The 27,825-nt window shown below is 45.3% G+C and overlaps 1 protein-coding gene across 2 annotated transcripts in view; it reads left to right on the forward strand.

The window, feature by feature from the left end:
* The window catches only part of ATRN (attractin), a 197,649-nt gene that overhangs the window by 50,332 nt on the left and 119,492 nt on the right, over nt 1-27,825 (forward strand). For both annotated transcript variants that reach the window (XM_063310528.1, XM_063310527.1), the window contains exons 2-9: nt 3,852-3,935; nt 6,702-6,815; nt 16,366-16,494; nt 19,636-19,841; nt 21,318-21,486; nt 23,851-23,941; nt 24,902-25,145; nt 26,145-26,328. In XM_063310528.1, coding sequence (XP_063166598.1) covers nt 3,852-3,935; nt 6,702-6,815; nt 16,366-16,494; nt 19,636-19,841; nt 21,318-21,486; nt 23,851-23,941; nt 24,902-25,145; nt 26,145-26,328 — 1,221 coding nt within the window. The remainder of the gene's footprint in view (nt 1-3,851; nt 3,936-6,701; nt 6,816-16,365; nt 16,495-19,635; nt 19,842-21,317; nt 21,487-23,850; nt 23,942-24,901; nt 25,146-26,144; nt 26,329-27,825) is intronic.

Consider the following 27,825-nt stretch of genomic DNA (forward strand, 5'->3'; position numbering starts at 1 on the left):
ACCTTCCCTGCCGGCTTCCCCATTGACTTTGCTTGTGGGAAGCTGGCAGGGAAGGTCTCAAATGGCGATTGCATGACTGCAGGATGCTGCAACTGTCATAAAGGTGAGCCGGTTGCCAAGCATCCAAATCGCGATCATGTGACTGTGGAGGTGCTGCAACAGCTGGAACTTTGAAGACCTGTTGTAAGTACCACTCGTTCAGTGCTGTTGTAACTTTGAACGGTTGCTGAATGAGTGGTCGTAACTTGAGGACTACCTGTAGTCAACAGGGCCCTTCTCTAGGAGTCACCTGCCATACCACCCCCCCTTTTTTCCCCAAACAAAGCTCTGGGCTACATCCATGTACCTCAGAATCTGCCTTCCTGTTAAATTAAATCCATTTTTCCTACCCACTGAAGTTATGGAGGACAGATCTTGATCATCACTTATGTGACATTCTTTTAGATACTTGCTATCACACACACACGCCCCTTTGCTTTTCAAGGCTAAACACTTCCAGTCCCTCCAGCCTCTCTTACTTTAGAGAAAGAGAGCCATGTTAGCCTATGGTAACCAAAAACCAGGAGGAATCTGCTAGCATCTTTTTCGACTATCAAACTTTGTTAAAAGGCTGAAGCTTTCGTGAGCTGCAGCACATTTTTGAGCTCTTTTTGAGTTGCAGCTCACAAACTTTGTCTCTTTTAAGGAGCTACCAGACTCCTCCTGATTTTTGTTACCAAGTTTTTTTCCTAGGCCTCTGGCCATCCTGAGATGATCACCTCAAGATGATCAACCTTGTCAACCAACCAGTCTCACGTCTCCAAAACTCCTGCGCTGCTTATGTTACCTAGCAGGGTAATAAAATATCTGCAACTCAAAAATGAAGCTCAGAGAACTTCAACAATGCAGCAGACTCCTTTGTTGTTGTACCTTGTCCTAAATTTGATGTGAAGTGGTAGCTGGCTGCATATGGAACAGCTGTGGTGGCTTGAGATACTTTATCCAAGAGAAGACAGCTGGCCACTTCGTTCAGGCTGAGAACAGTTCCAGGTGTTAGCTTGGCTAAAGGCTTGATTTTGATCATCCACCTCTTTAAAAAATGCAATTAGTAGACTGCATTAGCACAATCTACGGTCTTCGTGCCCTTCAGAGGGCTCCCATCAGCATAGCTGAAAAGACATCGGCCTAGCTGTGAGGGATTGGGTTGGTGGAAGCTATTGTAAGCAACACAAAAGTGAGAAATCTTTTCCAGTCGGATGAAATTTACTTGTGCTTGATAGCTTACAAGGGTGTGTTTGTCCTTTTTGTCTGAACAGGTGAAATATGCCTAGAAGCTGAATGTTCTCTATAGCACTGGGTTTTCTCCTTGAGGGCTGGAGATATTCTTTGGTGCTATTTCTCCTGTGTAAGCAACAGTAATTGCTTTGCGTATAAGGCAGGTCTAATGATTTCTGTGTAACATTGTTTGAGGGGAAGGCACACCGCCGAATATCTTTTCTTGTGCAGACAAGGTTTATTTGAGCTACTAAAGTCTGTTTGCTAACGATTACCAGCAGGGCACCGGTGGAATTGGTGGAATTGATACTCGGGTGCTCTCATGCATTTCAATTCCAAGATGTGGATTGTTCTCAAAAGGTCAGGCGTTAGAGAAAACAAGGCCAAATTAAGCATCTGAATCTGCATTTAGTCATGTGCCTTCTTGTATTGATTTTTTTTCAGGGCTGTTGAGCATTCGGCTCCTTCTGCTTCAGCTGAAAGATCTGTGTTCTTCTAAATACTCTGATGAAGTTCTGCAGTGGTGCGGAACCATCCAGAATCTGAATTTGTCCTTTGGTGGGATAATTTTATTTCATGCCAGGAAATGTGGTACCAAATGAATGGACTTCCCTCAGTTCTGTAAGCTGGCAAAGAATTAGAAAAGTCATGGGTTAGAGAGGGCCAGCAATGTACTGTGGTTAATACTGTCAAGTGAAGCATAGTTTGGGCTGTGAATCAAAGCCCATTCTAAACAATATTATAATTTTCTTTCATCCCCATACTATCCACGTCCCAGAGTAAACTTTCCTTACCAACTACTAGACACTTTCTGTGGTGGTTCATTGATACCAAAGCTTTTTACCTGCAGATGTTTCCGGTGACATGTCCCAGCGTGTTCAACTGCTGGCTCTCTGTGTCTTCCTCTTTCCAGTTTGGAAATGTTGAAGAAATCTAGTGATCCAGTATGAATACCTAGCAAGCTTTTCCACTGTGAGAAAGAGTGTTAAATGTTGCTCATATGCAGTGTTTCTCAACCTTGGCAACTTTCAGATGCCTGGACTTCAGCTGCCAGAATTCTGGGAATTGAAGTCCACACATCCTGAAGTTGCCAAGGTTGAGGAACACTGCTCTTGGGACTACAGATAAAACCTCTTTCAGGTTGAGTTCCTTTGCTAGTGGCACATCCATGGAGGTTTCTTAGCAGTCAACAGTGCAGAAGTGGTTTGTCATTGGCATCTTCCAGGATGTTATTTTGCCCTCCTCGTTCTTGTTTACAGCCTTCATTTGTCGGTGGTCTCTCATTCAAATATTAACCAGCTCGGATTCTGCTTAGCTTCTGAGCACTGATGAGGTTGACTAGGCACTGCCCCTCGCTGAGGCTCAGAACCTTTATTGCATCCAACTGTGGCTGAATAGTTTTCAGATAATCCTACTTCGTAGCATGCTTCCTCTGTAAAGTCTGGTATCACTTTGTAACTGCCGTTGTATGTACAACTGCCAGAGTCGTCATATGCCAGATGGGTGGTAGAGAAATATGACAAACAAACAAATAAATTGCTATCATGGGCAAAACGGAGCATCCTGCCCGATCAACTGAATCTGGGTAGTGTGAACAGTTAATTTATTACTATTTTACGTTCGTTGCTAGGAAGGAAGAGAAGTTCAGGGTTCTGACGTACCTGGACTTGGATTGGAGTGAGGTGGGTGGCTTGGCTGCTCCAGTTGAGCTATGGTTTGAGGGGTGTCTGTGTAGCCCCAACGGCAGCATTGAGTGACCGGGTGTACAATTTTGAATAGAGCTGTTAACTGATTATTTAGGATGGAAGCATTTCACTGGATCTCAAGCTTTTGGAAGAATTTGCTCACTGGCCTTCAAAATGGAAGTCTAGTATTGGCCTTGCACAGCATGAGGGTCTAAGATAGTGTGTCTCAATCTCAGCAACTTTCAGATGTGTGGACTTCAACTCCCAGAATTCCCCAGCCAGCCATGCTGGCTGGTGAATTCTGGGAGTTGAAGTCCACACATCTGAAAGTTGCTGTGGTTGAGACACACTGGTCTAAGAGAAGCCCTGAAAAAGCCCTTTGATTTCAAGGCCTTGTCACCACCCCAGGATTCTCTCTGCATGGTGGAGTAGCTGCCTCTAGGATGCTCCCAGGCAGATGAATGCAGTAACTCAATTCTTCCTGTTAGCACAGGTCGTGGTGGTAATGGATAGTCTTCCCTTCTAAACTCATTCTGCTTATAAATCCTATGGAGTTGGTGGCTGTCGCTGCATCTCCTGGTAGCAAATTCTATAATTGAAATATGCACTGCACGAAGCTCCCATCATTAGGCTTAATTCAAGGTTTGGCAACAGCCCCCCTGCTCTCCCCCCCCCATTATTTCTTTGCTTGAGCCTTCTGATCATTTTTCCTGCTGTTCTGCGCATTTCCTAGTCTTCCTTTTGAGTTGCATGGGCCAGAACTCTGCACTGTATTCCAAGTAAAACTGCATCATCGATTTGTAAGAAGGGGTAATAATCCTGACAATTTATTTGGCATCCCTTCTAGTGCATATTTGGGGGAATGAAGTGTGAATCAAAATGGAACACCACATGTTTAGTTTCTTTTCACAGGCTTACTGGACCTTCAGGATACGTAACAGACGGGCCAGGCAATTACAAGTACAAAACAAAATGCACGTGGCTTATAGAAGGAAAGTGAGTAACACGTGTTGTTATTTTTATGGAACTGAATTGTCCAGAATTTTATCTGCATTTAATTACATCCCCATTCAGTTAGTTTATTTGTTTCACTGTATGTATGTGCATATAAGTCATATATTGGAGGTGATTCACTTTGACAGCCACTGCTGAAACTGGGCCCACTGTACTTTTCAAACAATTGAACAGGTTTCAAGTGAGCGCAACAAGTTTTATACGCCCAAACAGCAAAGTGGTGTGCCCTGGTTCATGTCCCCTGTTTATTTCTTGCTGGGGATATGGGCTTGTGTCCTGATCCAAAGAAATGAAATTAAGCCCTAAAAGAACTTTTCTACTCACAGGGAGGAAAGATGAATGATTTGAAGAAGAATGATTTAGTTGCAAAGTCGAAAAATTTCAATAATTGGATGGCTGGGGGTGGTGTTACTTTCGCTGCTGCTTGAGGGAGAGGGCTACGGGGATTCCCTGGATGTCCCTAAATGTTGCTTTTCTGTATGTGAAGCATTTTTCTAAAGAAATGATGGCTTTTTTTTTAATGTTGTTCCACAGTTACATTTATCCAAAAAATCCTTCAAAGGGCCTATGAACCTTTGAGAAAGGTCCTTCAAGCTATGAAGGAAGAGATTTTGTTAGCTACCTTGCTAGTTGATCTTCCCTAGCAGCTTTTAGTACCATTTGTTTGAAGGGTACATGCATTGAGGTTAAGTTAGGGTGTTTGGTGGATTTCTTAGGATGCATGCTGGCAAACGTAAAATATACTTTAAGATGCTTGAGAAATGATATTTTTGTTTATGCCTGCTCCCACTCGTAAAAGGTTTTGGCAGGATGCCGCATAACACACAATTGTTCCGAAGTAAGTTTGAGCCTATTTTGAAAATTACCTGGGAGCGTTACTTTGGAACCCACAAAAGTTCAGCCCCGCTTTTCACTATTTATTATAGGACCCTGTCTTCATTCAGGCTTCCATCCTTGCCTGAAAAAAAAGCTGCTGCTTTAATGCAGTGTTTCTCAACCGTGGCAACTTTAAGATATGTGGACTTCAACTCCCAGAATTCCCCAGCCAGCCCTGCTGGCTGGGGAATTCTGGGAGTTGAAGTCCACATATCTTAAAGTTGCCAAGGTTGAGAAACACCGCTTTAATGAGCTCGTGAAACATGGCGGGGAGCTTGGCTGAACAGGGAGAATACAAGGCCAGCAAAATTTGCAGAGTAGCAGGAGATACACTTCAAGCAGCCTTGAAGAAATCTCCTTTTGCAAACTCTAATCAACTGATGGGTTTGGCCTGACCACCTTAGTCCTAAGCTGGCCAGAATGGGTTCTTATCTGCAAAGAAAGAAAGTGGGAATAAATTGCAGATGCAAGGAATCTTCTCCAAGAACCCATTGCACATGTTTGTGAAATAACCTTACTTGTTCTTCTTTATTAATTACATAAATATTAGTTAAATGAATACGTGTACTAAAAACATATATTCTGCTCTTGTTTCTGTCTAAATGCCTTTTCCGCAGGGGTGGGGGGAATTACTGTGTTTTGAATGAATTTAGTTTAATTCTTGTTGTATTTTCCTTGGGAGAAGCTACTTTTGCCCCAGCAAAGGTTAGCGTGTTAGTGTGATTCTTAAAGCAATCATGCCTTTTTCCAAGGCTGTAGCAGTGAAGCTGTCTGCCCCACCTTCACGTGTTCAGCACACGGATATGGGTAAGGCAGGGGATGAGACGCTTTAAATCAGGAACCTGGCTACCGTAGAAGGTTAGGGCACTTTGATGATGTCTGGCCAGAAAACATAAATTCAGCTCAGTGGAGAGGTTGGGGGCCATCCATTTCAATTTCCAAGGCTGAAGAATACAACTTTTAGCTCTAAATGTGGTCTGGGGTTGTATCTGTTCCCAAACCTTAAATTTGCCCAGGAACGAGGACCAAAGAGGCTGTGCCTGTGCGAGTTCTAAAATTCTTCCAAACTGTTTCAAAGCATTCACAGCCCTCATATAAAGGACATTTTGGCATACGGCTTTCCCCGGTTGAAGAGTCAGCCTCTGCTGAAGAGGTGTGACCTGCTTTTAGCGGTGCTGGCATGTGCAAGGCCCCTCATTTACTCCGGAAAACTCATTGAAGTTTGTGATACCAAAGAAGAAAGCTGAACTCTGTGTGAATCTGGAAACTCTGATATTAAAAATACATTGCTTTCTGATAGCCCCACTACTTCATACAACCTTTTTGCTGCAAAAGGCTTCTGTGGGCAGAAAGTTCCAGCTCTGAAGATGTTTCAGATATAATTTTCATAAGATGATCCACATAAAGGTGGTGTTACCTCACCTGAGTTTTGTTTCAGCCCTCATACGATCAGTGATGGGTTGTTCTAAGGTTGATCACCTTGGCAGGCACCCTGGAAGGCATGATAACATCTTTTCCTTAAAAAATATTTCCTGCAGTTCTGGAACTCTGTGTGTTGCGACGTCAACTTCACCATTTTAGCTTGGCTAGTTGGCAAATTGAGTGATTGATTGAGTCAGCTGCCCCAATCTGTCACGAACCTGGGTGGCTTAGTTAAAAAATCACGGGATGGGGACTGACTTAGAAGCAATGCTCCCTGATCACATACTGTAACAACTGCAATGAGATGTGCCATTGCAGCCATGCCATGCCATAAATAAAATGCAAATACTGGAACTCGCCATAAGTCTTGCCTGCAAAGTGCTGTGCAAACTGAAGTGTATGCTGCTGCTGTTTTTGGAAAGGCTGTTTCATGTATTTCCTTCCTTCTAGGCCTAACACGGTCTTGAGGCTCCGTTTTAATCATTTTGCAACAGAATGCAGCTGGGACCATCTCTATGTCTACGATGGGGATTCAATCTATGCTCCGTTACTGGCGGCTTTTAGGTAAGCCTCAGAGCCTGGTGCAAAATGAGCGCTCCTGTCATGCAATTCCCTAAGTTTTCTCCTAGAAGGTCACAGCTTCCTTTTTGTATTCCGGAAAGCTGATACTTACTGGTTAATTGTTAAGAGGCTGCCTCCTTTGTGTCCACTGGAATGAGCTGTTGGTGGTGCCTTTTCATCTGTGAAACACTCTGATGGTTTATCATAGTTGGAGACCGAGCATTGCCATGGGAACAGGGGTGCTTCACTAAATGTTGGGTAATGGAAGCTGAGAAAGACTTGTGAGAGTGGGCTGGCATTATTTTATTTTTATTTTATTTGTACTTCTGTACCGCTCATCCTCTCAGAGGAGCCCAGAGTGATCTACGAGAGAACGCTGAGAGAGAGAGAGAAAACTGTCTTAAATACATCACAATAAAACCCACGATGCCTAAAAATGACAGATAACAAAAGAATAAAACAGAGTTGCAAAGGGCAGCATAAAAATAGAGTCTGGTGCTGGAAGGTTGTTATCCTACAAATGTGAATGAAATTTGCAGTTAGTTAGAATACACCAAAATTAGGTTTGTTGGCTATGTTTAATCTTAATTTGGCATAAGAAGGAAGGACAGCATTAACAGAGAAAGAAAGAAGAGCATAATGGGGTACATTTTGTGGTAGGTCCCTCTGTCCATTATCTTTTATCTCTGATAACACAACATGTGACAGACAGTGTCGTGACAGCATGGTAGACTATGACTGTTATGATTCCTCTTGAACAGTGGCATCTGCAGGATTTTGCTGCTTTCATCACATTGACAAAAACAAGCTCATGGCATTACCCTGTAAGCTGCACCCATTGTGTGTATGTGTCCACTGTACCTACAAAAGGGGTGGGGTCCGCTTTCATCAATTGGACCTCCTTCCCTCCAAGACCACTACTATCCAGCAAGGCCATGGTCAGTTGACATTGTGGTGGTATAGGTCACCACATCTGGTGCTTTCCAGACGGAAGAAAGCTCCTTCTGATAACCTTCAACCTGGGGTGAGATTGTCTTGTCCATCAGCTCCTGGACCAAGAATTTAGCTGTCGGCTTATCTTGGGAACCCAGGTTCATCCCAAAATTTGCTGGTGTTCTAATGGTATAGCAGTGGGTGCATGTGAATAACTCACCACAAGCTCATCTTTATGAGAAGGCCCCTGAAATTTCTTCCCCTCCCTAGTTGGTAATGTGTAGGCACTTCCTGTGTCAAAGATTGTGTCAAAGGCATGCATTCAGTTTCAGCTTGATGCTATTTTTGTGTTTTAAGGGAGACATTAAGTGCCTGGATGTAGTTCATTTGCTCAGAAATAGCCCAGGGTTTGTCTGACAGAGTAAAATAGGCATTTCTTTTTAAGTACCAGCAAAAGTCTTGCAGATGTTTAGAGTTGCACTTTCATCTGTACAGGTGTAATGAACCTGATGCCGCTTGGCTGCTTTTATTTACTGCACTGATTAAAGAGAATTTAATTGGCCCCCTGTGTAATTCAAGCATCTACAAAACTCTGTATATTTTAAACTTTGTACAAAATAGAAGGTAGTTGTTGCCTCGGGATAAGCACATCTTGATATTTGAAAGTAGTTTCCTACTTGCTGTTTGAGAGATTGGCTGCCTGAGCTCATTCACTTTTGACATCTCCCAGATAAAACAGAACAAATCTAAATAAAGTTAATTTGGGGCTGAACAAAGCCAAGATTGCGGCATAGAGTACTTTCAGCTCAAGCACTTGTTGAAAGTGTTCATAAGCCTCCTGTCCTACAGGTGGATAAGCTTTAAAGACCCAGGTGCCCAGGTGTGCAGATCTTAAGGAAGTAAAGTGGACTCTGAATCTGATCCTTAGAAAATTAAACACCTTTTAAAAGTATTTGTCTAAATAGCTTTCCTCCAGCCTGAGGTCTCCAGATGCACTGCAGTTCCCAGAATACTCAACCAGCCCAGCCTAACAGCTTTGGAGGGCACCAGGTTGGGGAGGGCCTTGATGCTCATCTGGGCAAAAGAGGAAATTTGAGGAATGCAGCATAACTAAAGGTGGCAGAGAACCAGTCTACCCCCTCCCTGTGAATAGTGAATGTGGCTGGAGATTGGAGTATTCAATATATACCCTGCCTTTCTGCTTGTATAAGCGGTCCATTATAGGCTCACAGTAATGAAACACAGTGGAAAGCATAAAACAACAATAAAACGAGACAGGAAAATCAATGTTATGAAAATCAATGGACAGCTAAAAACTTGGGGTAAGGGCTGTGGTTCTGCTGTTTTCCTCAATACTGGGGGAGAAGGGGCCAGCTGCAACATTTCCCTGGCATGCTGCAGAGAGAAGGCCATCTTCTGGCACTGGGGATGCCGTAGAAGGGCCTCTCCCATTGGGTGAAGAAACAGGCAAGTTCACAGCGGGACAGCAGGCCCCTGGGAGTCACGCCTTGAACCTCCAAGGCTTTTAAGGGTTAACAGCCACATCTTCAGTGCCACCAGTTGGTAGCAAGGGCTGGTATTTTAGGGTGGAGATCCTGGGATCCCTCTGCCTTGCACTGAGCAGCAACCTGGCAGACATTATTTGCATTGTTGGGACCTTTTCAAGGGCAGCCCCACGCGACGTGCATCGAAGACATCCAGATTCATTGTACCACAGGGTGGTAGCTGTTGCCCGATCCAGGCACTCAGGAGGGGTCATTAGTTGTGCGAAGCTGCTGCTTGTCGGAGCCCCATGTAGGTTCTGGCGATGCTCAAGTGCCCAGGAGCACGACCGAGCTTCCAGCCTCCTCTCTCTGAAGCTCTACGCAGAACAGGCTTTGTTGCAACTCCTGAGTCCAGCAGCACTTCCATCTTGCCTGCCTTTAGTATGAGCTGCTTCTCAGTTAATAGCCTCGGGTGGCGCAGGGTGGCAGGCGGCAGCATTGCAGCCGAAACCCTCCCCACGACCTGGGTTTGATCCCGGCAGAAGCTGGATTCTCTCTCGGGTAGCTGGCTCAGGTCGACTCAGCCTTCCATCCTGCCGAGGTCAGTAAAAGGAGCACCCAGCTTGCTTGCTGGGGAAGGTGACAACTGGGGAGGGCGATGGCAAACCACCCCGCTCTATAGTCTGCCAAGAAAACGGCGCGAAAGCGGCATCCCCCCAGAGGGTCAGACGTGACTTGGTGCTTGCACAGGGGACCTTCCACCTTTCACTTTTTCTTCTCAGTTATTTGATAACGTAATTCAGTAAAATTTGTATGCCAACCTGTCAGAGACTTCAGGCGCCTCACCGTCACATCCAGCCCATTATTGAGCTTAAGCAACATTCAAGGGTATCAATTACTTTCTTGGAATTAGGTGGTGAGGAGGTAGAGCTGGGTGTCATCGCTGTCAGTGCTCTGAATAACCGTACCCAAACTTAGGGGACAAGAGGGGGACTCCATAGCTCAGTGACCTGGAGGAACAGTAGTCGCCAGCACCATCTTCTGGGCATCTCCTGACAGGAAGGATGGGAACCATTACAAAACAATGCCGCCAAAGCCGCCCAGATAGCACAGAAGGATACCATGGTTGGGTGTATCAAAAAGTACCAAGAGGGCAAGGAGAAACAGCAGCGTACTACCCTCACCTCATTTCTGTTGTAGTTGACCCACCAAGGTGGCCAAAGAAGTCTTAACACCGTAACCTAGACAAAACCCTGATTGTGGTGCTCTTGGCCATTTCCAAACTCCCATTCTCTGTTTCCTTCATGCCGTTGTGGTTTCGGTTCCTTATGGGTAGTAGTTCTGTGATGCTGCCATCTTAATTTAGACTTTCTAAGGATGAACGAGACAATTACTGTAAAGCTCAGTGCGCACCATGCTAAGCTGTGACGGAGGAAACAAGAAGCCTGGTCTGTTGTTATGGGAGGGCCAGGCCACAGCAGCACTCAGCTCATGGTTCTGACACAGCTTAGCTGGTTCAGGTGCAGCTCCTAATAGGTACCCAACATAGTTAACATTATGGGCATCCGAGGCAATCCTGGTTGGAGCCCAAGTGAAGGCTGTGATGTTTGAGGTGGCTTGAACTCTCTTGTTCTTGCCTCTCCTCACCGGTAGTCCTCACACTTCCTCTCAGATGTCCAGAGCTACCCACAGCACATGGGGTCTTGAACACTGCTGTTGTGGCTCTTTAAAATAGCAAAAGCTGTGCTTTCAGGGATTTCCCCTCTCAGTCCTTCGCTAGGATGGCGTGAAACTAGAAACCTCGCTGCCAGCATTCTGCCGGTTAATGTTGTGAGCACAATGGGTTTGTCTGTGGAGAGCGACTTGAACGCAGTGGAGATGCTTTATAGCTCTGTACTGTGATGTGAGAAGAAAGTACTTGCTGTTCTTGGTTCTCCCTAGATTGAACAGCTGGGCTCCCTTTTCATTAAGCTGTGATGAAGTTTTGGCTTTCAAGTAGCAGGCACAGAGTGCTGCAGATACACTGCACTGCTCTAGCGGGATGACCTCCACCAGAACTGGTTTCCTGTGATTAGAAGAAAACATGCGCGGGTGGAGTGGAAGTAGCTTTGCTCCTGGGGAAAGGGACTTCAGGTGGGAGTCCTGCAAGTATCATAGTTCCTGCCATTAAGATTTAAAAAAAAGAATCAGAAAACGTGTACCCAGATTTACATCAGAATGGCAGGCAGCTTTGAAAATGTTGGTAGAACATTTCCTAAAGATGGGAAGATGGATGGAGAAGTCCTGAAATGTGCAAATGCTGGTATAAGGTGGTGGGTGGATATGGTCTGGTGTCAGGGATGAAGCCTGAAGAAGGATTGAAGTTGAAAGAAGTCAGAATGGCTGAAGTCCCTCCGGAGAAACGTTACACGTAAGCCATATGCAGGGGGAATGGGGTAACTCAAGAGGTGTATTTGGTATATAAGAAGAGAGAGGCTCAAGAATGAATGAACGAATGAATATGCGGACTGAACGCAAAAGTGAGTGACCAGCATGGGGGAAGTTTATTGAGATGGTTCGGCCATCTAGAGAGAATGGAGGAGGATCAAATCGCTCAAAAAATGTATGAAGGAAGAATGAATGGGTTGAGAAGAATGGGAAAAGCATGGTTGGGTAGTTGATAAGATCCCCTCCATCTCTTCTCAAAAGAGATGAGAAGTTGCAAGAATAAAAGGCAACCTGCGAAGCCTGATGGGAGCAAGGGTGGTTTGTAAGGCTAGAAAGGAGCAGAGAGGCAAAGCGATTGGGGTTGGTGGAAATCCGATGTAGCTGTATTTCACTTTCTGATCTCGTATCTTTTAACTTCTCTGGCTATTTCTGAGCCCTTTCCTATGCTTTGCATGATGTTGCTTATTCTAAATGGGAATAGCGTGACAGTTAGGCACGCCCGATTTCCTCCCCAGCAGGTGGATGTGGAAGAGGGGAGGCATCTTGTATGGAGATGGCTTGCCAGTTTTCTTTGAGTTTCGCATCCCTGTGGCCTCTGTTGTACTAGTTGATCATCAGTATTTTCTTACCTGGTGAGGTTCGCTTCAAGGTGTCTGAGCAGGGGGTAGAAAAGCTGAGGGATCCGACGGGAAGCGAGGGAGCAGCTGTTAAACCGAAATAGGTTTTTCTTTCCTCAGCCCTTTTCTACTCCTTGTGGACAGCCCTTCCTGTTCTAGGATCTTCTAGGAGTTCCAGCGCATTTGGATGGTTGCTGTACAGCTTTTGTCCCTTACAGACTTCAGGACAGAGGCATTCTCATGTTTCCAAGGATGCTGCCCTCCAATTGAAAGAAAAGGGACCTGCCTTATATAGGAAGCCAGGTAGCCCATTCACACATGATTATGTAGAACAGCCTTTCCCAACCTTCCGACCCCGGAGGAACCCTTGAAATGTTTTCCAGGCCTCGGGGAACCCCTGCACATCCAGGCTCAAATACAGGCCAGAAGTTACAAAATGATTCTATTGGTTTCATGGGTAGGCCTGTCTATATGCATTAACAGTGTTCTTAAAGTAAAACTAAAGAATGAAAGTTACCTCTTTAATGGAAGTTGCCTGAATTTGAAATGATTTTTTAAATAAATTGTGGTCTCCCAGGGAACCCCTAGGGATCTCTCGCGGAACCCGAGGGTGCCACGGAACTCTGGTTGAGAAACCCTGATGTAGAAGCTCATATATACCCAGCATTTGAAACCGGTACTTGCTTCTCCTCAGCTAGTGGCAACAATTAGCCAACCGTGGTTGCTGTCCAAGGAGCTAATCAGATTCAGACCTGGTTAGTATTTGGATGGGAGACCACCATTCAACTTTCAAGGCTAGGCTGGAAAGTCAGGAAAAAAAATCCCTGCAGAAGGCAGCGGCAGAGGACTTCCCTGTTTTCTCAAGAAAAGCAACATGAAACCACCTTGACTGGAAGGAGACCTTGCCTTTGCGGGTTTCTGCTGCCTTGCCCAGAGCAACCCTGAGAAGTTACAAGTTGCTTGGAAGAGTAACTGCCTATCCAGTGTTTGTCATGGATCTCTTTATTTCTGGTTTTTGCGGTCTAAGTGGAATATTCCTTTGGTTCATGAAAGGTTCATATTATTTTTCAAGGGGATTTTATATAGGTAGGGTAGACGTTCTATCCTTAGCCCCAAACTGATGAGAGAGATCAGGTTTTCACGCCGCTTTATTTATTTATTTATTTATTTATTTATTTTTCCCTCTTCCAGGAAATATAGGTGTGCCTTTCTCTGTAGTCAGACAAGCCATTAGTGTGTGTGTATTGCAGGACCCTACCCAATTCATGAGGTGAGGCTCTTCAAACAGGCATCTTCTAGGGCGCCTTCAATTCCTTTCTGGACCTGAAAGAAATGGAAAGACTCCTGAGTCTCCTGGTGAACCGGTCTCCTGGTGTCTCCTGGACAGACCCGTGTCATTTTATTGACGCTCGAATGAAGTGGTTTGCGATTGCCTTCTTCATGGATTTCTTTTGATTTTTCCAATCTAGCCTTCAATCCTGGGGTTTCATAGTGGTCTCCCATCTAACTCCTAAGTGGTTTGGCTCTGCTTAGCTCTTTCTGAAATCAGCCAAGACAGGCTAGATGGTCTCCCTTGAGCTGGGATTTCTACCTCTGATCTTGCTGAAATCTCAGCTGAAATGGAAGCTGCTCATGGCAATGCAATAGAACAAGCAAATACACAAACGGACGTTTTATGGCAGTCCAAGACCAGATCGTCCAAGTTAAAACAACCAAATCCCACCTGAGAATACAGCAAAATCACGTTAGTTAAATAAACGGCCCACTTCTGTTGTCGGGTGTGAACGTAGTGAAGCCCTACAGCGTGAGCATGGGATTTAGCAATTGTGCGGGTGATTTCAGGGTGCCTGTTTTTTAGGAAAAATTCTAAATGCCATTGATCAGAACAGCCAGGCGGTCTCTCTAGGAAGGGTTGAGTGCCAGAAGAAAATTAACAATTATAGCTACTCCCATTTCCCTTTTAACACAGTGCTTTTCTGCCCTCTAGTCATCCTGTAGTCAGTTCAGCCTTGAAGCTGCTTTCCTTATCTGTAAAATGGGCATACAGTAACTGGTGTTGGCAAAGGAATGTTAGAACAAAAGACTTCTAGCTTCAAAGCTATATAATTGCTAACATTTAATGGTGTCCCAGTTTCATCCCAGACTACCGTACCTCGGCTCCCCAGCTTTCCCCTTTAAACCTCCTGTCCTGCCTCTGCTTTTGCTGTGCTTGTTCTTCAGAGAAACTGCGTGTTACTCTTTCCTGCCTCATCAGACACCTCCACATAACTTTCTAGAGGTTACTAAGACGGAAACAGTGCTTTTTAAACTCTATACAGCAGGGAAAGAGCAGCACTAATCCCCGCAAGGAATTTGACTCCCGCCCCTTCCTGTCCCCTAAGAAATTGCGTAAGACCACTTTTGAAATGGGTTGATTGCATTACTGTAAATTGAAGGTCTGGATAGAGCCTTTTAGAATATGTAATTTGACCTCCAAGCCACTTCCATAGTCTAATAATTGTAGTAGTGATAAGCTGGGGTAAGATGAACGTTTGCAGCCAGGGTAAATAAGTCTGAATTAATCATTCTGGTTTTATGCATATATGTTGCTCATGGTGTTACAAGCAGAGCAGTACTGCACTGGAAGGTTCCCCAACCTGGTGCTCTCCAGCTGTGTTGGGCTTCAGCCTACTTCCCAGATTATATATTTTACTGAACTGTAACCGTTGACTTGATTCGCCCTTTCAAGCAAGGCAGTAGGTGTTTGGGGTTTCTGCTTGCAAGTGTGAACACAGTTTTAAAATGTCAGGACACGCACCCAATCCTCATTATTTGCGCTTTCTGTTTCCGCAGATTCTCTTATATGCTTCTATAAAAGCGTAACCCAATTTTCATCAAATGTCTCCATGCGGCTCTACACGGCCATGTGCAGTAGGGAAAAAGGTTTGAGAGCCTTACCGCACAACATCGACACGAACTACACCAAGGGAAACCGTGTTCTTGTCCTTGCAGTGTTTTTTGTGTTAGCAAGTCTCCACGTGGTTCTGATAATATATCACCTGTTCCCAGGCTTCAGTAACCACAGTTTCCATTTCTGCAGGGGTTTTTAACCCCCATGGATAACGAGGATTGAGTTTACTCACTTCTCTGGGATGCTGAAGGGCGATCTTTTTTTGGCACATTTCAACTGAGGTCTCAGATCTTGAACCAGGTGGATACAGGTAGTCCTCACTTAACAACCATTTGTTTAGTGATGGTTCAGAGTTATGACAGTGCTGAAAAAAACCTTACAACCGATACTTGCATGGCCATTGCAGTATCCCCACAGTGATCATGATTTGGACACTTGGCAACCAGTTCGCATTTATTACTGTTGCAGCATCCCACGGTCACATGATCACCATTTTCAAACTTCCTGGCTGGCTTCTGGCAAGCAAAATCAGTGGGGAACCACTTGATTTGCTTAATGACCACGTGGTTCGCTTAACGACCACTGCAAAAAAGGTCGTACAATTGGGTCAGATTCACTTAATGACTGCTTTGCTTAGCAACCAAAATTCTGGTCCCGATTGTGATCGTTAAGTGAGGACTACCTGTAACTCGGTTGTATAAATGGTTGCCGTTAAATAATGTTTTATGGCATTTATAAAAAACGTGGATTAACAAGGCTGTGTGAAGGCACCCACTTCCCAAACAGCATAAACATAACATCTTGATTTCTAGCTGTTCCTCGGTGATGAAAATAAACATGCCTTGGGGGCCAAGCCTTAATGCTGATTCTTTCTCCCCTCAGTGCAGTTTCAGTTTCAGTGCCCCCCCCTGAAATCTGAACAGCTCCCACCCTAAAGATATTTCGAAGGGCGTTGAAGACCTGGCTTTCCCCCAGGCCTTTGGAGAGGACGACTGCCGCCCCGTCCTTCCTTTCTGTTCTCCTCTGGGTTTACTTTCTTTGCCATCGCTGTTCGTCTGTTTTTCTGTTTTTTCTCCCTATTGTTCTTTGTTTTAAATGCCTTAACACTTGTAAGAGTCGCTGTGAGTCAGGCAGCATATAAATGTAATAAATCATCGTCATCATGGTCATCGTCGTCATCATCATCATCATGTTTCTTCCAGCGGCCTGATTGTTCCGGAGCGGGAGAGTAATGAGTCTGTCCCTGAAGTTGCAGCCACCTCTGGCTACACTCTTCTACACTTCTTCAGCGATGCAGCTTACAACTTGACGGGGTTCAACATCACTTACAAGTAAGCCACCGCCCCTGCACCCAGGGAGTGTTGCAGGAAGGATTTCGAAATTGCATTGGTAATCTTTAAGTGATCCTCTGGTGAGGGCTGCGGAAGGATGCTTGTTGGAATCAGAAAAGCACGGTGGCCACGCATCCGGAAAGAGAACAATGGTGGATGGGTGCATCTGCACGCTTTATTTATTAGTGGAAGCCACCTAGATAATTTGAGTTTACCTTTAGCACTTTGGAGGGCGATTCCTTTGGATCTGAGGGGGAATTTGAATAACTGGTGGTACCGAAATAGCCACGGGTATTTGATATTCGGCTACAGATCCTGTTGCTGCTTGCTGGTTGTCTGCTAGACGCAGCATGCGTTACTCTGATAGGAAGAGAGGCCTTTCCCCAAATAATTACCAGTGAACGCTGCTAAGAGTAGAAGCTGTTGAAAAAAAGGCAAAAGATTTATATGATCTAAAGAGACATGAGAGTATAGAAGAAGCTGTTGAAAACAAAATCCATGGGCAAGAGAGGCAACCGACTACAGCCATCCCTGCTGAAGCGAGGAGATGCCCTTGTTTGAAAGGAACTATTTTCCTAGCTTTTTTTTTTTTTTTTTTTTGTATTCCTGGGTTTCTCTCTCCCTCTTTCATTCTTCATCTTCAGACAGGTTTGTTCCTCTGTTCCAACCTGGGAGGAGGGATATCTTTGAAATCTTTCTTGGCAGATCCCTCTTTCCAGAGTTTCCCCATGGGTCAGCAGCCAGAAGGGTTGTAGCTCCTGACTCACCCCCAGCCTGTCCAAAGGGGGGTCCCTAACCTCCTTCCTGGGATTTCTCCCTTCAGCCCAGCTCTTGGAAAACAGGGAAGGTGGTTTGGATCTTCCCCTCCGAAACCCAGAAATCATACAGAACCTAACAGGCCTTGCACCAGTCCTGGAACATGGGATATCCTAGTGTCACTCTGTGTGACTGGACGTGACTTAAGTGAGGAAAGAGAATTCAAACTCTCAAAGGTGCAAAGGCAACTGCCCTTTGTTTTGTGGGTGTGCAAGGGAAACCCTGCCAGAGTCTGAGAATTGTAGGAACAGTGGCACCACCTTGTGGTGGCTGTCAGAATGTCACTGTAGAAGTCATTCAGAATAGCCAAGGTTGAGGAACACTGTTCTGGAGGTCCACCATGTCCAGAGGATATGGACAGTTTCTCCATCTGGGCCAGAAAGGTCTCCCTTGGCTGGCAGGATCTTGTTTTGCAACTGGAGTCATGTTAAATTGAAACTCTTGGGAACTGCAGGCAAGGATTTCTGCTGGCAAGGCACAAGCTAGACTTCGTTGCTTTGATTGAAAGAAATCCACATGTAGCTGCTGCCTTAACTCAGCAAGGTTGAAGGAAGAGTCTCTCTGGACATGGTGGACCTCTAGACCAGTGTTTCTCAACCTTGGCCATTTTAAGATGTGTGGACTTCAACTCCCAGAATCCTGGGAGTTGAAGTCCACACACCTTAAAATGGCCAAGGTTGAGGAACACTGTTCTAGAAGTTCCCACTCATCCCCAAAAGGCAGTTGGCTCATTTCAAATGATTAACTAGGTTGGGCTGCAGGCAAGTTGCTATCCTGGTCCTGAAAGAAGCCCCTGGGGCAGGAGGTCTCTGTTACGAGCTCTTCGTCTCCTAACTGGGGATTGTAGAACGGAAGGGTTGGAAGGGATCTTGGAGAACATTTAATCCAACTGGCTGCCTAGTGCGGGGATCCACCACTACAGCAAAATGCAGTGTTTGCTCTCTGCAAGACAGATCTCATTTGCCAGTGTTGGATCTGGTCACAGTTGCTTTAAGGCCACCCGGATTGCACTAGCCTGGCAGCAGATTCTCTGGTCCTTTAGAAGGTGCTGAAATCAAACTCTGAATATTTCCCACCATCAGTCATTCTGGCTGGGAAAACAGGAGTTTCCAGTTCAGCAACGTTGGGGTGCCTGAAGTTGGCTCTCCTCAGGCTACCTTTGAAAGAGCGCTCAGAAATTGTTCCAGATATAGCAGGCTGCCTTTCTTGTGGACCACTTCCTTCTCTGTGGCTTTGCACAACAGTGGCTTCTTGTTGTAATGGTATGTGGGAATGACCTTGAGAGACGGGGCGAACAGATGCTGCCTCTTTCTCCTAGCTATGCCCTCTCCTATCTGACCGTTCCCTAGGCAGCATCTGTTTGCCTGCCTCTCAAGGTCATTCCCACATACCGTTACATTGATCCATTTCAGGTCATAGTGCTGCTCCTGTGGTTTCTTCTGGAAGTCTGCTTATCACGAGATCCCAGCTTGGCTGGCTTCAAAAAGGGGTTGGACCAGTTCATGGAAGTCTTGGGGATCAGTGGCAATTAACCTTGGTGGCGGTGGGGGAGGAAGGGGAGACTGGTGGGCTTCCTTGTGCAGTTGGTTGGCCACTGGGAGAACAGACTGCTGGACTAGATGGGCCAGGGGTCCAGTCCAGCAGGGCACAACTTAAGTTCTGATGGTCTTATTTTCCCATGGAGATTAGTGGGTTCCCTATATAACCACCCAGAGTCCCTCCGGTGGGAGGAGATGGGCTGTGACAAATTTGATAGATAGACAGACAGACAGACAGACAGACAGACAGACAGACAGACAGATAGATAGATAGATAGATAAATACCAGAAAGCCCTTGGGGTGGTGGCCTGCTTTTTACCTATTTTGCTGCCCCATGCATGCCATTTTTTTCTAGGCATGCATCCTTAACCTTGAAGAGTGAATATTTTCATAGGACCTTAGAACTATGGAGCTGGAAGGAGCATCTAGTCCAGACGGGCAGGAGAATAATTTAAGTCATTTACAAGCGGTGTATCTCTTAAAGAACTCCAGAGATGGGGGACCCTCAGCCTGTGCAGTAGATTGTTCCGCTGTTGTACCAATCTTATTGTCAGAAAGTTTTTTCTTCATATTTAAACGAGATCTAAGTAGGTGTAACTTGTGTTTTTGTTTATGCAGGATTTGGAAACCCTGTTGGAAAGGGATTTTTTTTTAACCCTTTAACCATCTGTGCGTAATCACACAATTAACTGGAGTTCAGGAATAACTTTTACACTGCAGGTCCAGTTATCCTGCCAGGGGCTTCTAAATAAACCACTGATTTGAATTTTGGGGTTCCGTTTGCAGCTTTAACGTGTGTCCCCATAACTGCTCCGGCAGAGGGGAATGCCGGCCTGTGAACGGCAGCCAAGCGGTCGAATGTGAGTGTTTGGAACATTGGAAAGGAGAGGCCTGTGACATTCCCAATTGCCCAGAAGACTGTGGCTTCCCCGAAAGGGGGCATTGCAGAGTGAATGGAACTCAGGGCTGTATCTGTTACCCTGGTTGGCAAGGTAGGTAAACGATCCCTTGTGCTGAATTGCCCACCTGGGAATTTGACGCCTTGGGACACTTTTAACAGTACCTGCATCACTTTTCTAGCCAAATATTTGTACTTCGGCCATCACAGACATTGTAGGAGGAGAGCTGTGCTAGTCTATGGCAGCCAAGTATCAGGTGTCCGGCAGGACATTTTCAGACTTACCAAATTTATTAAAAGGCAGAAGCTTTTGCGAGCTCTGCTCGCTTCACCAGGTGCATGGAAGTCCTACATCAGTCTAGCCCCTCTGTGTATCTGATGAAGCCAGCTGAACTGAGCTGAAAAGGTGATGCCAGGTTCCTTCTGAACGTAGGCCACCAGTAATTCCTAGACTATAGAGACTTGTTCCAGCTCTCTATAGGTAGTCCTCATTTAGTGACCACAGTTGGGACCAGCCAGTCAGTTGCTCAGTGTTATGGTCATTAAGTGGGAAATCACATGACTGCAACCGTGCTTAAGGTTTTACTTCAGCTTTCCTTCTTCCCTACTCCTCCACACTTTGGGATGCTCAGCCTGGTGCTGGGATAATTAGCAAGAAGGAAATGAATGTTTGCATGTACATTCATTGGAGAGGAAGGGATTGCAAGAGAGTAAGCAGGCACACAGTGGGGAATACAGTGGCTGTTTGCCAAGGGCGCTTGTGGCTGCTGGCGCTAGCACATTCCTTTCAGTGTGCATTCCCCATGGTGTGCCTGCTTACTCTCTTGCAATTCCTTCCTCTCCAAACTCTCTGCTCTGTGAGGGGGGAAAAGAGAAAAAAAGGGTCAGGCACAGGATAACGCATACTGACTGACTATAGGTAAAGGTAAAGGTTTCCCTTGACGTAAAGTCCAGTCGTGTCCGACTTTAGGGGGCGGTGCTCATCTCCGTTTCTAAGCCTTGGAGCCGGCGTTGTCCGTAAGGACCCGTCCGTGGTCATGTGGCCAGCATGACGACACGGAACGCCGTTACCTTCCCGCCGAAGCGGTACCTATTGATCTACTCACATTTGCATGTTTTCGAACTGCTAGGTGAGCAGGAGCTGGGACTAGCAACGGGAGCTCACCCCGCCGTGCGGTTTCGAACCGCCGACCTTCCGATCGGCAGCTCAGCGGTTTAACCCGCAGTGCACAGGATAATGCATACTGACTGACTATACTGGTGAACAAATGACTGAGAGATGCTGTGAAGGTCGTGAATGCATGCCTTGGTTACAGACTTACTTTTTCAGCACCGTTGTAACTTCAAACGGTCGCTGCGCAAGGCAGTCGGTAAGCGAGGCCTACCCGTATTTGATTCAGTATATGATCATTTGAACTCGTGTTCAGCTCTCATTAAAAACTATTACCTGACTGCCACTAATCATTTAATTTTAACTGTTTCTAAAAGTTTACTTTTGTGAGCTAACAAGGTACAGTGCTCTATTAGGATATCTGAGGCCGTAACTGGTGGTGCGTTTTGCCCCTCGTAGGCGTCGACTGCGCGGTTCCTGTTCCAGCAAATCACTCCTTTTGGACTCGGGAGGAATTCTATATCCCCAAACTTCCAAGAGCATCTCACAAAGCCGTGGTCCAGGATGACGTCATGTGGGTGGTCGGCGGCTACATGTTCAATCACACGGATGCCCAGATGGTTTTGGCGTGAGTAAAACGGGTTTGCCAAAGGCAAATTTTAAGCGAGGAATACTTGAATTTCTGTAGACCAATCTAGTAAAATCTATACACAAGAAATAAGTTTTTGTATAACTACCAGTTTTAGTGTGAGTTTCTGCCCCCCTTGGGAAGGCTTTGGCTCATAAAAGTTAGAAAAGTAAAGAATCAGAGACCTAAGGCTCACTATTGCCATGTGGTTTTCTCAGCAACAGAATGAATGGAGGGCTTCCTCAAAGTCTGATTATGTATTGGGGCTTATGTGTTACTTCAGTTGCCAGATTGTGTTTTTTTAACCACTATCAAGCATTTATAAGACGGGGCTTCAACATGCTTCCCTCTTTTCAAACATCCACGTGGAAGCATGGCTTTCTTTCTGGTAAATATTAAAATCCAAGTTTATAGGGCCCCAGTGGCCCTGCTACTCTCTTTTATCTGGGCCTGTTGCTGTTCTTACTGATGAACAAGGAGTCATTCCTGGGTAATCCTTTAGCCAAGCTAACAGATTTTGCATTGACTGGTGGTCGGTATGAGGTGAGACTGTTGTCATCTGGAGTCTGTGATTGACATCAGGCATAGTTGGTGTTATTGTTGATCTCAAAGCTGGTAGTGGCTCTAGAGCTGAGCATGGAGGCCTTTTCCTTAAAGTTGGAGTGTAGTAGGGTGCAGGCGCTCACACACACGGGATATGATGGGTTGGGCTCCAGGGCCTCCCATAAGAGATATCTGAACCCTCCACCCACAATCCTATTACATAGGATCCTATGAAGAACCACCTTGGTGATGCTGCCCCCAGCTACTTTTCCCCAGAAAAGTCTTTTTCTGACCTGATTTCCTTGAGGGGAGGCAAATGATTCAATAGACCAACAAGACAGGAAAAACACATACTAAAGTCTGGTCTCTGTTTTCCAGAATGAACATAGCTGATTCTTTAAGAATTTAAGTCTGTATTATGTATCTCCAGATTAAAAGGCATAGAGACTCCATTGTCTCTGCCCAATACCTGGACTGACAGGTCAGCTTGATTCTTGGTTAACTCTTTCACTACCTGGACCTCTTGGCATAGGATTTCTTCCCATTCACTACATGGGCTCACCCTGTTCTTGATAGCAATGGAGACTTCGTCCTTGACAAGGGATAAGATTGTGGTCATTTTTAGCAATTCATAACAGTCGTCCTTGCGCGCGCGCATATAAAACAGAAGCTTTCAGTATTAAAAATACCTCAAGTCATCTGAGTAATCAAGTAGCTGAAAAAGGTAAAATAAACAGGCCAGTCTAGAACATTGGTGGAGAATATGATCCCGTCCTGAACCTTTCTCCATTTTGGTGTCCTCTAGTTGAGTTGGACTTCAGCTCCCAGAATCCCAAGGGCAGCATGTGCTGAGGACTCTGGGGGTTGAAGGAACATCTGGCTGGAGATGTCTCATTGTTCTTCTCTCTGATCCTCGAGGGGTTTCCTGGCATATTCCTTGCAACCAACTCCTAATCTTCATTTTCACCTGTAACTCTCATAGGAATCACTCCCCCCCTTCTTTTTTGCACAATTTTGCTTTCTGAAGCAGTGCTGGTGATGACACGCAAAACAGCTGTCTCTGCTGTGGTGCCTCTGTTGTGGCACTCCTTTCTGTAAGAGACTCGGCCATCTTCCCCGCCGTTTCTGCCAGCAGGTGGAGATTTTTCTCATCCAACGTGTGTTTTTTGCCTCTTGTGTTCTACCTCATTGCTGCTGAATGTGATAATTTGAAGATGGATCGTTGATTATTTTGTCCCTGGTGGTTGGGGTTTTCTTCTTCTTCTGTGAACTGTATTAATTTGCTTTTGGAGAAGAAAAGGGGATATACTTTTCTTTTAAGCGATAAATCATGTGAACGTTTGAGAACGTCAGTTTCCTGGCTCTGCAGGATTTTATGAAACTGACACAATTGTCTTTGGTGAGGAAAACCTAGGGGTGGCGGTTCAGGTGCTTATGCGTGCAGTGGTTTAAGACCACTGAACCCCGGAACAAAATACTTCCAGAGGAGACGCTGCTAATTTGTTTGCTACTTTGAATGGTCTCCAAGTGGGATATTTAAGATTATTGCTAGACAAACGGAATAAAGCTGTCCTTCTGTTTCCATTGTTCCTTCCATGAATAGCTCAAGTATTAGTGCAAACCATTGCTTTGCTATAAGGAGCAGAATAGCTAATGCCTAAACCAGCTTTGGTTTTATTGATATACTAGGTTCATCCATAAATATCTCTTGGCTTTTTTGCTTGGCTTCCCCTATTTTCTCTGCTGGTGTGGTGAGAACAACAGCTTTGATCTTGAGTGCAAAAGGAGACCCCAGTGTGTTTTGTCCTTTCCACTGCGCAGGTATAATCTTGAGTCCAGAGAATGGATGACCCTGAACAGTATTGTGAATGCAGTTGGGATCAGATATGGGCATTCAATAGCCTTACATGAAGTAAGTGGCTTTTGTGTACTTTCTTGAGACTCTACTTCTAGTTTGGCTTGGATCCGAAACCTGTTTTGGGTAAAAGCGAGAAGGAAGCAGTACCTTTAATCAAAAGAACCCTTTTGCTGTTTTTTTGTCCAGGTGGTTGAAGAACCAAGGTGGGATTAAGTTTGGCGGAAAGCAGTCCTTATGTGGGGGAGTGAGGAGGATGGCAGAAAAGGAAGGGAAGCTACAAATGGGATTGAACCTGATACAGAAATGGGGATTAGAATAAAGACTTCCACAAGTAACAGAGGGATTCGTCGCTTAGCCCGTTTTTGGTAGCCATTGGTCCATCACAGGGGTGGGGCGGGAAGACGTTTGTCCTGGAATTAGGGTTGCAGGGCCCCTTGCACCGCCTAGAACAGGACATAATTCTGTTCCCCCAACCTTTCATTTCCTGTAGAGAACACTTTCTGCTCTCTACCCCAACATTAAAGGCAAGAATTTTAGAGTTTATGACGAACTTAATTCTTTTTCATCCTTTTAAATAAACTTGCGGTAGGAACAGAAATACCTGAATAGATTCTTCTCCTCTGTAAGACTGACATTTTTCTTCAGCCTCTCTGTTAAATGCCAGTATTTATTAGTCAGGAGGGAAATGAAGTTGAATCCAGATTATTTATTTGGCCATAAATGGTTCTTCATACGTGTTGGCAATTATGAAAGGATTGTATTAATAATTACCATTATGTATGCAGGAGCAGCTTTTGTCTTTGCAAGGAGCTTCTGAATTAATTTTCAGAATGAATGTGACGGAATGCTTGATGGGTTGGACTGGGACCTGGAAGACCTCCATTCCTCAGATGGCAGAGTGGGAGAATTGGAGAATGGAATGCTCTGTATAACCCCTTGAGGTCCTGGTGGATAGGCAGGATATAAATCTAACACATAAATAAATAACTTCCCTCTCCATTCTGTGGTTTCCAGAACAAAATCTACATGTATGGAGGCAAGATAGATGAATCCGGTAATGTAACTAGTGAGCTGTGGGTGTTCCACATCGCAAACCATTCCTGGGTTCCTGTCATCCCAAAGGCCAAGGAGCAGTATGCTGTGGTTGGCCACTCTGCCCACATTGTCACCCTGGAGGATGGTGCAGTGGTGATGCTGGTCCTCTTTGGGCATTGCCCTCTTTATGGATACATCAGCAATGTGCAGGAATACAATCTAGGTGAGTCTTGTCTTGGCATCACTCTCATTCTGGTAAAGAGCTATGATATTCACAGGAGCTACCTTTTGTTTTACATACAGAATCCCCCTCCTCCTCCTCCAGTTTGTCCTGTTGCCTCCTTGGAACTCCTTCTTGACCATTTTGACAACTATTGATAACGCTTCCTTCATCTAGACTCCATTATTTTCCCATCATATTATTCATGGCTTGGCTCTCTTCCTCTTTCTCTCCTTGTCTGTTGCCATCTCTCACCTACAAAGCTAAATCCCCTAATTTATTTTTTTGCCTGCTTCCTTTGGATGCTCTCAGTTGAATTTCTTTTATGGCTTCTCCCTTGACCTCTTAGCCTCACCTTGTGGACATTTCCATATCAGATTCTTTAGTACCCTTTTGCCTTTTCCAGGTCTCATTGTTTCCATCTCAGTCTCCTTGAACTGATATGGACTCTAAATCCTCTTGGGCAGAGCTGGTGTCTGTTCTGTGTCCGTTCAATCTAGTGTTGAATTTTGTCCTTGAATCTCCTAGCCTCAGGGTAGATAACCGTTCAAATATATGTACATATCAAAAATCCCAATGATGGTATATGTTAAAGTTACATATTAGCTCTTTAACATCCAGTTTAGCTTGTGTGTGTGTGAGAGAGAGAGAGAGAGAAAATAGAATTCTGTTTAGCATCCATATGTAGACATTGATGTGTTCCTTATCTAAGAAGCAACTACTGAGAAATTACTTACTTGAAAACAAGGAGGGATATCGGTACTAAGGAAGATCACTTGTGTTGTTAGGAATGATTATATTGTTACAGCCTTCTCAAATCTGAAGTTGGACTTCAACTTCCATGATCCCCAGTCAACTAGCTAAAACATTGTCGTGACTGAGGATTGTAGGAATTGGAATCCGGGCATCTTTGGAGAACAAGTTACAGTTGTCTGGTTGAACATCTGCAGTATCTGAAAGCTAAGCATAGCTTGTTCATATCTGCCTTTCCTTCTCTCTCAGCAACAAACACATGGAGCATTTTACAAACAAAAGGAGCCCTGGTGCAAGGAGGGTATGGCCACAGCAGTGTGTATGACCCAAACTCCAAGTCCATCTACACTCATGGAGGTTACAAGGCATTTAGTGCTAACAAATACAGGCTGACGGATGATCTGTACAAATACGAAGTTCATAAGTACAAGTGGTAGGTATATTTACTGAGTTGTGGAGCTTGTGGGGGGGGCTGCTTAGCCTCTGATGGAGAGAGTAGCCGGCCATGTGAGGTTCTCCTCCTGCAAGAGTAGATGGAGGATGTGGCCACGAGAGCCTTTGCCCCGCTTCAGCTGGTTCAGCTGTGTGGGCTCATCTAGAACCAGAGGCACTGAAGATGGTCACCCATGCCCTTGCCCATCTTTTTATGAATAAACTGAGTTTTGCTTTACATGGGGCTGCCCTTGAAGACTACCTGGAGACTTGAATTGGTGCAAAATACAGTGGTCCATCCATGTGTTCACTGGACAGCCTTAATAGTGCAGTACAACCCAAGAGCAGCATTTTTTAATGTGTTTTACATACAGAACCCAAGTGGAGTTCCAAGTGGTGGTTCTCCCTTATAAAGCCCTCTGTGGCAGACCTTTCCCAGATGGCTTCTGCCCTCCCAGTCCAGGCCAACAGGGAAAACCTGCTGAGGGCCCCTGCGGGTCAAGAGGACTGATGGGAGAAGGCCCAGTGGCCGGCAGTCTCTGAGTCCTGGTCTGGATCTGCTTGTCTACCCAGGCCAGGGTGGCTCTTCCTCTCAGGGCCATCAGGAAGGATGTTAAGACTGAAGAGCTGTGGAATCATCAGTGCCAAGTAAGGGTATGTGATGAGGTTAATGGATCACCTTTCATTCCCTACATTGCGCTGTTCTGGTATTACTGATGTTTCTTACTCCTTACGCCACTCGGAGCCTTTTGTAGGAGAGAAGCAGTATATGAATTCTCTCTCTAGGTATAGACACATTCTCTCTCTCCCCGCCCCCCATCTCTCTGGCTATGTTCAGGCAGTCGCTTGGGCAAATGCGGGGAGAGCAGAGCTCTGCCTTATTCAGTCTCAGGTCATGCGAAGATCTTGGCTTCAGTTTAAGCCAACCTGGTTGCAGTTCCCCTTTGGACATGCTGCCCAAATGTGAGGTCGAAGAGACACGGGGAAAGGCAATGCTCGCGGCCCCATTCTCTCCACAGTCCACAGGTGGGGTGTTCAGGCAAATAGCTGGATAGATTCATGCCCTTCTAGAGTGTGTGCAGCTTCTCAAACCTTAATGACTTGGTTAGAAGATCTAAAATGCGGGGAAAATGTTGGCATCAATGAAATCACTGTATTTTGGGCCTTTTAGCAAGTCTCTTGGGATGCTGCACTGGGGGTTCTCTAACAGGATATGCCATTGATTCTTACTCCACACGCCTCGAACTTACTACAGCAGGGATGAGCAACATTCTCGTTGTTAAGGGCCGCACTTTGAGCGGGAGATGGAAGGTTGTGATGTCAGATATTTTGGTGGAGCTAGGTTTTTCCTTGGCAGTTTTAGGATTTGCTTTTTTAAAAAAATATGTGATAGTTCTACTTTAGGGTCTTCTTCTTTTCTACCCCAAAATGGGCAGAAGCTATGCTTTTTGGTGTTGTAGTCAGAGAGGATTCCAAAGCCCTCAGGTTATTCACTGAT

The sequence above is a fragment of the Candoia aspera genome, chromosome 8 (genome assembly GCF_035149785.1).
Source record: "Candoia aspera isolate rCanAsp1 chromosome 8, rCanAsp1.hap2, whole genome shotgun sequence".
Classification (NCBI taxonomy): domain Eukaryota; kingdom Metazoa; phylum Chordata; class Lepidosauria; order Squamata; family Boidae; genus Candoia; species Candoia aspera.